Source organism: Poecilia formosa, unplaced genomic scaffold, assembly GCF_000485575.1.
Source record: "Poecilia formosa unplaced genomic scaffold, Poecilia_formosa-5.1.2 Scaffold302, whole genome shotgun sequence".
NCBI classification, from domain to species: Eukaryota; Metazoa; Chordata; class Actinopteri; order Cyprinodontiformes; family Poeciliidae; genus Poecilia; species Poecilia formosa.
The window spans coordinates 769,414-778,065 of NW_006800241.1; the positions used below are offsets into that span (position 1 = coordinate 769,414).

General features: G+C 40.4%; 1 protein-coding gene and 1 long non-coding RNA gene across 2 annotated transcripts in view; both read left to right on the forward strand.

Annotated features, from left to right (window-relative positions):
- lats2 (large tumor suppressor kinase 2) overlaps positions 1-1,107 on the forward strand; it is a 25,490-nt gene extending 24,383 nt beyond the window's left edge. The window contains 1 exon segment of the mRNA XM_007572528.2: positions 458-1,107. Coding sequence (XP_007572590.1) covers positions 458-1,000 — 543 coding nt within the window. The 3' untranslated portion in view covers positions 1,001-1,107.
- An 822-nt stretch (positions 1,108-1,929) lies between these two features.
- Positions 1,930-6,094, forward strand: LOC107832992 (uncharacterized). The gene is made up of 2 exons (XR_001658699.1): positions 1,930-4,772; positions 5,664-6,094. It is a non-coding gene; the product is annotated as an uncharacterized LOC107832992 (long non-coding RNA).
- Positions 6,095-8,652: the final 2,558 nt, after the last annotated feature.

Here is an 8,652-nt window from a genome sequence, read left to right on the forward strand (position 1 = left end):
AGAAACTGAAAACTCTGAATCTGTTCCAAATAGGGCTGTTGTAAACGAATATTTTAGTAATCGAGGTACTCGAATCATTCGAGGAATCGTTTCAGCCCTAGTTCCAAAGTCCACCGTATGCACAATAGTGTAAAAAAACCATCCTATTTTTCCTTTTGTTTCCTATTATTTTACGCATTTGTCACACTTGAGTTTTTCAGAGCATCAAACTAATTTAAACATTAGTCAAGAAAACCTAAAAGGCAGTTTTTAAATGATGACCAAAAATAAACGCATGGATGAGTTTCTCTAGATCTCGCTGAGACAAAAGTCCTCTAGTCCTGGAATTGTCCTTCAGGTGATGGAAGGCCGACTTTGTAACTGTCTTTATGCGACTCTGAAGGTTCAGGTCAGAGTTTTGTTCTTTTTAATGACAGTTAAGTGAGAGTAAACCTCACCTGCACCTTCACTTCTGCAGGTCATCAACTGGGAGAGCACCCTCCAGGTGCCGCCGCAGGTCAAGCTAAGCCCAGAGTCCGTGGATATCATCGGTCGGCTGTGCTGCTCTGCCGAGGAGCGTCTGGGCGCCAACGGCGCCGGCGAGATCAAGGCCCACCCCTTCTTCTCCGAGGTGGACTTCTCCAGTAACCTGCGCCAGCAGCCGGCTCCCTACCGGCCCAAGATCGCCCACCCCATGGACACGTCCAACTTTGACCCCGTGGAGGAGGAGGGGGGCCCCGGGTCGTGGAGTGACAGCAGCGACAGCACCCGGGCCCTGGACGCGCTCTGCTCGCCGCACGGCAAGCACCCGGAGCACGCCTTCTACGAGTTCACATTCCGGAGGTTCTTCGACGACCACGGCTGCCCCTTCCGCTACCCGAAGCCCCCCGAGGCCGACGCCTGCCTGAGCGTCCCCGCTGCGGGCCCGGAGGAGGGCGAGGAGACGGAGGAAGAGGAGGAGGTGGAAGACGACGAAGAGGAAGGAGAGGGAGGGGAGGGGTGTGAGCCGGTGTACGTCTAGAGTGTGGAGAGGCCGAACATGTCTGTGTAAAGCAGGAGCAGGATGAGAGGCACATCGCCCCCTGGTGGGCTGACTGCAAATCTCCTCCAATCTGGGACCAACTAACAGCAGAAAGAAAGAAACCAAGAGGAAGCAGACGGGAGTTGAATATCATTATTATTATTGTTATTGTTATTATTATTCCTGGAGGACCGGTTTTCTGCGTCTGGTTCTCCCAGCGGTTTCCTGTCCCATTCCTTCCACCGTCGGTCTTACGGATTGAAACACCTGGAGGACTGCTTCTTGTTCTGCTGCTTTACACGCACAGCGATGTGACAGGTGGAAACTGTTTACGGACTGATTGCGTCTCTTTCACAGCTTCTGCAAAATAAGCTAAAAAGACAATGACTCACTTGCACAGCCACGCTTACTCAGTATAACCCCGGACGTACAGGTGCATGAACCTTGACCTTTTTTTTTCTCTCTCTTTTTGCCATGTTGACAACCACAAACCTCAGTTTATTATTGGATTTTATGTGATTGACCAACTGAAAGCAGCACATAATTGTGAAGTGGAATGACAGAGATATTCAAATGAAAATCTGAAAAGTGTGGCACACATTTCTACTCGCAACCAATGAGTTGAAACAGTTTTGTTGCATCTTTACCAGCTGGAGACTTTGCTTTCAAGGAGAGCATTTGTTAACAATTTTATTATTATTTATTTTTGCCACAGATTCTTGATTGGATTTACGTCTAGACTTTGATTGGGCCATTCTAACACATTAGTAGGATTTGATCTAAACCAGGGGTGTCTAACTCCAGTCCTGGAGGGCCGCTGTCCTGCAGCTTTTAGATGTGCCTCTGCTGCACCACCTGAATAGAATAATTAGGTCATTAGCAAGGCTCTGGAGAAGTTTCTACACAAGGAGGAGGTAATTAAGCCATTTCATTCCAGCGTTTTGTACCTGTGGCGCATCTAAAAACTGCAGGACAGTGGAGGACTGGAGTTTGACACCTGTGATCTAAACCGGTCAGTTCTGCTCTGTTGTGTTTGTTTCCCAGGTGATGTGCACAAATAATTTATTTTGTTTTCGGGTCGTCTGCATGGCTTGTTCCAAACTGAACTCTAGACTTGCCAGTTTTCTGCACAGTCAGGATTTTTTGGATTGCACTAGATTATATTTAAGGCGATCAAGAATAAATGGGGCTGAATACAAATGCACACCACACTTTTCAGATTAATCTGCAAATAAAAAACCTCCACTTCTCAGTTCTGCCCCACTTTGTGTTGGTCTAACACATAGTAACCATGGAAGTCTGTGTTGGTAACGTGACAAAAACTTTAAAAAGGTGTGAATACTTTGTTCTGTATTAGTGTTTTTGATACCGTCTCTCACAAAGTGTCTGGGACAGGCTGTCCTCAACAAACACGAAAAGGTGTTCAATGAAACTAAAGTATTCTTCAGAGCGTTTAGCGCCATCTAGCGGACGTAGACGAACCTGCCTCGTTTTGTGCCAAATTTAATTCAGGGAGTTTCCTCCTCTCTGAACTGAGACGTTTATTCTGCTCTGTATTCTGTCAAGGTTCAGCTCAGCTCGGTCTTGACTTTGCCATTAGGTTTAAAAACACAAAAAAAGCTGATTTTGAACTAGACTGAAACACTGCAGTGATTTAAAAAAAAGAAGAAAACTTCTTTTTGTAGGTAAATTTTGTAAGCACTTATTGGGCCACGTTTTTCTAACTACGTTTGACATTTTCTTTATTTTTACAAGAAAACACGGCCCTGTTTGTAACTAAGTACACTCAGGCTCATCAGGATGGACTTATAACCTGAAGCGCCGATATCCAAACACAGTAAAAATGCACCAATCAGTTTTGTGGCCAATTTCTGTCATAGTTTTTGTAAAGCTTTGCTCTGCCGATATTGCAATTTCTTTTTAAAAACTCTTACATAGGAAATGTTTTTTATTATGTTTTGTAGTCTTCCTGTTATGAATGATCTTTATTTATACTGCAACATCAGTGAGCGAGATAAAGAGAGAGAGAGAGTTGTCACTGAAAAACAGATGTTTTACTGTTTTAAAACTAAGATTAAATGATTACAGTCGTGATATTTTTTGAAGTATTAGCACTTAGCCCGGGAAACCAAAAAGGGCTCCAAATATTTCCAAATCCAGTTCAGACCAGATAAGGTTGAAAGCTTCATGGGATACGAACTAAATGAACCACAAGTCATAGGAAATAGTTTCCTTTCTTAATGGCTTCTCATAGCTCTGAAAACGGCTAACTTTGAGTCTTCGTTCAGTAACAACGTCCACCCCGAAGAGTGTGGCGACCCTTTAGCACTTAAGATTCTACCCAAGCATCTGGTTCTCGTCGTCAGATGTTTTCTTTTCGTACATTTAAAACTTTTCACTGCGGGGGGGGGGCGAGGATATCGTTACTCCGACTTAATTCGGCCGCCTGATCGCAGAAGAACTAGAAAATATCTCGAAACATCCAAACGTGAACCGAAAACTAAAACATAAAGGAGATTTTCACAAAGTCGAACACATTTCCAGCTCCTTCTCAAAGACTCAGCCCCCTGCAGTTGTGTTGCATCTTAGCCGTCCTCCCGTTGTGCTTTCGGAGGCGGCCACGAAAAATGAACCAAACATGTGACAGTGTGACTATGTGCAATACAAAATGACATGTATATAGTTTTCTAAACGCAAAATACCATTTTAGAAGTTCAGAAATGTACAAATATATTGATTTATATATATATAAATATATAATTTTCTTTTTATCAGTTAGAAGATGCTGCTTATCGTTGTGGTTAATATTATTTTCGTGACGTGTTCTGTCTCCTGTTTTTGTTACGGTTTTAAAGAACGAGTGTTTGTGCTCTGAACGTTTCTAACCGAGTGTTGTAGCACGTGTGGCCACTCGACGACGAAGTAGGCGAATGTGATGATGATGATGATGACAGTAATGGTGGTGGGTGTTTGCAGAACATTGGGCGGTGGGGCTTCTGGACTCCTTCGGCCGGGCTGGTCCCGACCGGCGGAGACTGGAGCGGTTCAGAGGAAGACGGAGCCGAAACGTTAGATGAAAATGACTAATGCAGGTTGGATTCAGTTATTTTATCCTAAGGTTGTCTTCTCTAATACACGGAGCTTCAAAACGGTTCGACACGTTCTCTGTTATTTATCCCGAAATGCTTAGCGTCGTCTGTCTTTGTCGCAGAGCGGCGCCGCGTTAGTCGGAGCTCTGCTTCTCACCGTCTCGCGTCGTTTCGCTGTTTGACAATCACCAAATCAGCAAATGCTCTCCATTGTTCCGAACTGACTTTTTTATATTTTCTTAAATTGGTTGAAACCAAACTGCTCCTAAAAACTTCAGACTTTATTCTCACTTTTTTTTAAATCAGAAAGTTACAGGTGTTGAAGTGGTTTCCTGGTTGATGGGAGCTGTGGGGTTAACATGGCTCTGCAGAAGAGTGTGTTGGTTTGCTTTTGCTCGACAATGTTTTGATTTTATATCACTATTTGTTTGTGTAAATGTGCCTTTTTTTCCTATCCTAAGCAACACAATCTTAAGACTGCCTTGTTTTTTGTATGTTTCTTTTCTTTCCTGAAGACTTCTTTTTGTCTTTTGTTTTTGCCGTGGGGAGTCTGACAGAGCATGCTCTGTTTCACTGTGTTCACATGCAACAAACATTCCTCTTCTTCTAATCCAGAACCAACAAGCCGACCAGCAGAACCCAGAGAACATGAGGAGCAAAGACAGAGAATTACAAGGACTCAGGTTTTCTTTTCCATCCAATTTAACCCTTTCATGCATGAATTATGATCCTTTGTGTCAGGATTTTTTTTCCAAATTTATTTTTGATTTTCTTGAGGCATAAAAAAAGCTAGGAAAAAATAGTTGCAATTTTTTTTTTTTTTTTTTAGGTGATCAATTTTAATGTTCTCCAAACACAAAGTTGTTATTTGAAAAATACATCAGTATTATTGTTCTTTAGAGGTTATCTGATCTCACAATATTATTTTTACCTGCCAGAGTCGTCTACAGTAGAAGGAGGGACCGGGTCGGTTGGCATGCATTTTTGGCTGTCGGCCATATTGGATTTAACAAAAATAATTTCTTGCCTTTGCAGCTGATGGCCAGTAGTTGATGGTGTATTTTATGATGCATTAGTGTCCACTTCAGTGATCTCTGTGCATTTATAAAATAAAAATCCACAAGAAGCACAAGAAAATGGCTTTTAGACAGCTGTCCACTGTAGTGACCACTAAGCATGAAAGGGTTGATGCAGATTCAAACGCCCACATTTAATTGTTGTTCTCTTACTTTTCTTCATTTTGACTTCATATTGCTGCAGCCAGACATGGGTAGGTTAAAAAGTGTGAGACCCAGGCCAAGTTGCTTTACAAATTTGTCTCTTGCTTGATTTTTACATTTCATTTAACAGGCTAGCTACACAACAGCAGCTATAATTTAATGTGAAATAACCAGTTTGTTGCTGTTGTTTTTATGAAAGTGTTTAGCACTAGTTTGAAGCCGACTTCCTGCATGTAAACACAGCCAGCATTTTTGCCGTTTAGCTGCAGGACAGAAAGAAATATGATGCAAACTAATCAGGATTATCACTAATAGTAATCAAAGGGCTGGTGCTGCTCTGTCGTTGTTCCCCAGCGCTGTCTGTCGTTCTGTCTTCGTTAACCCGGACTGCCTCCTCTGTGGGCAAAGACGGCTTCAGAACGAGCGAATGCCACAAAGTGTGTGTCGTGTTTTCCTGGATGTTTGTGTTACAGAGTTACGACTGACAATCTTCAACTGACTGTCCTCTCATTTCCTTAAGGCTTTTATAAACCTTCAGTTTGTATTTTTTACTCTAAAGCACTTAAGTTTTTTTTTCTCTTCTTTGTGTTTGATACAATCTTGTTACTCTTAAGATTTATATTTATACAGATATACATATTTTTGGTATCTTCTTATCCTCTTTTGTCTTTTTTCCAAGTTTTGTGCTAATGTTGAAAAACCGTGAACGCAGTATTCATGGATACATGTAATTTTGACTTGTTTTTTTTTTTTTTTTTTTACATTCATGTATGAACTGAGAAATTGTAAAAATACTTTTAATGTCCTGGTGTGTAAAATGTATGAATAAATTAAATTAACCAACTTGAACACGAGTGGATTTATATGTGAAAGAAACATGACACTGTAAAATTGGTTTAGATGGGCAAGTAAAAATGCTTAAATGAAATAAAGAAAAGAAAAAAAGGTTGAAGAAACAAAACAATGTAGGCCAGCCTAGAGGTATTCATTGCCATGGAGGATCTGGGTTCAAAGTAATCTGATTACTATCAACAACTCTTTGAAGAACCTTATAGAAGTTAAAGCAAGATTTAATATATTTATAAAGATTTTCAAGCATTTTCAGATTATTACCTCAGATTATGACTTGAAATATAAATTAAGGTTTTTCCTGGAGAAAATGTTAATTTTGTATTATTCAGTAATTCATTGGCTAACAATGTCCGCCGATTGGACCACCTCCGGATTTATAGTTCATGTCTTAGAATGACTGCTAATAATTATCCTAGCATTGCTATATTTTTTGCCTCTGTCAGAACTAGCTTAAATGTGGAAGAAAAGGTACCCGTATGTACCTTGCGCAGTTAGCAAGTTTTGTAGTCCTATTTTTCTGACGCACAAGCGCGTGCGTTCGTCAGTGGAAGTCGTGGAAACGGACGTTGACGTTTTCGTGCTCCACCACCCCAACTTTTTTATTTATTTGTTTATTTTTAAATGCCTGCTGTATGTAAATAGGACTGTGCGGTCGCCTGCACCTGATTGGCTCAGCTCGTCATTGGTGACGTGATCCTCGGGTGGCAAATTCAAACCCCGAATCACACGTCACAGATTGACGTCAATGACCGGCTGAAGCAGAGTCTTTGAATGTGGGCCCTCTGCTATCATTTGGTCACTAATCTTTTATTTTTGTCTTGCAGGCTGACGAACCAGTTACACAGGATAGGTTATCGTTTCTGTCTTTTCTTACCTTCTGGCGTAAGATACGAAACTGGCGATCTGCGGGGTGGGGAGGAGTAGTTACCCCTGCTGCGGTGGCGCTGCAGGTCCTGGAGGGCAGACCTGTATGTCAATGAGACCAATCAGTGGCAGGTGATTGGCTTAGCAGGTTATTGCTTTTACTTAGGGCAATCTGTGTCATGTGACTAAGCTCTAATTGTCACATGACATGTGACATAGATATATGATGTAGATATGTAGAAACAGATTTTCAAATCTACATCACAGTATTTTTTTAGACAGCCTTTGAATGTTGGTCCTCTGTGATAATTTGGTCTTTTTTGTGTCAATTTTTGTAAAAATTAAAACTCATCGAATATAAACGTTCTCTCTCTGTAAGGGAGCGAGTTCAGCTGATTTTTTTTAGATGTTTCACTTTGACAAGCATTAGACAAGATGAAACAATGAAAGAGCCTACATTCAAATACTGCATGTAGTTTATTTGAAGTCATGGAATACAATTAAAAGATGTAACCATAAGAGGTTAAATTAGGTCTTTTCATTACTGACCATAACATTGACTATTGTAAGTAATTAAAATATTTTTAAATGTGTAAATTACATTACAACATTATTAAGTAATATTTATATTATATACTGAGACAAATTTAAAGAGGAAAGCGGAAGACAAATAAGACACTTCCGGTTTGTTTTCAAAACAAACCGGAAGTGATGTCTATGGTGATAAGAAACTACAGTTATACCATTAAACTAGAGAATTTACATATCACTTCCACTTCTTTTGAATACTTTCACATTAAGAGCTATGGAAACGAGTTCATATCCTCCGTTAGCTTTATATTAAATAATGCATTTTACTTTTCTTGTTTTCACCCTTAAACCATAAGAGATTAAATTAGGTCTTTTCATTACTGACCATAACATTGACTATTGTAAGTAATTTCTTTTTAGCCAGATATCATATAGACAAATGTCGCTCCTTTGAGCTTTAAAATAATTCCTAATTTTATTCAGTTTTTTTTTATTGTTTTATAAGTCCCTATATTAGGTCAACTCAAGTCAAAAAAATCCCTTAAAGCTGACTTCTTTTCTGAAAACATTTACACTTTACTGTATTGCCCTGAACTATTTTTACCTAACCGTAAACCTGTTAAACTCGTTTGTTCTGCTGGTTTTCTGCAGAACAAAAAGCTGCTCAGCTCCAAATCTTCTTCAATAACAGCAAAACAGAAATACTGAAAGTTTTCTATCTTTATTCTAGTTTTATTTCACTTTGTAAACTCAAACTGAACTGTTAATATTTATTCAAATGAATCAAACTTTGATTCTGGACGCGGAAGAAAATACAAGTCACCTGACTTTCTGTGAAAAAGAAACTGAAACTAACTTTGTTATTTTTCTTCAAGTCAGCCTCCATTTTGAACGCAGGGTGGAAATAACATGTTGACTTGTTAACAGAGGTAAGTGTTGCCGCTCCGGGTCCCTCCGAGTCTCTCTCGGCTCTCTGGAGCCTTTCTGACCGATAAACCCTCCGAGGCTTCCCGGGGCCTCGGCCACCTCGGTCTGGGTCCCTCGGCTCTCATACGGTGTGGTCCCCACAGCAGCGCTCTGTTTACTTTATTAAAGG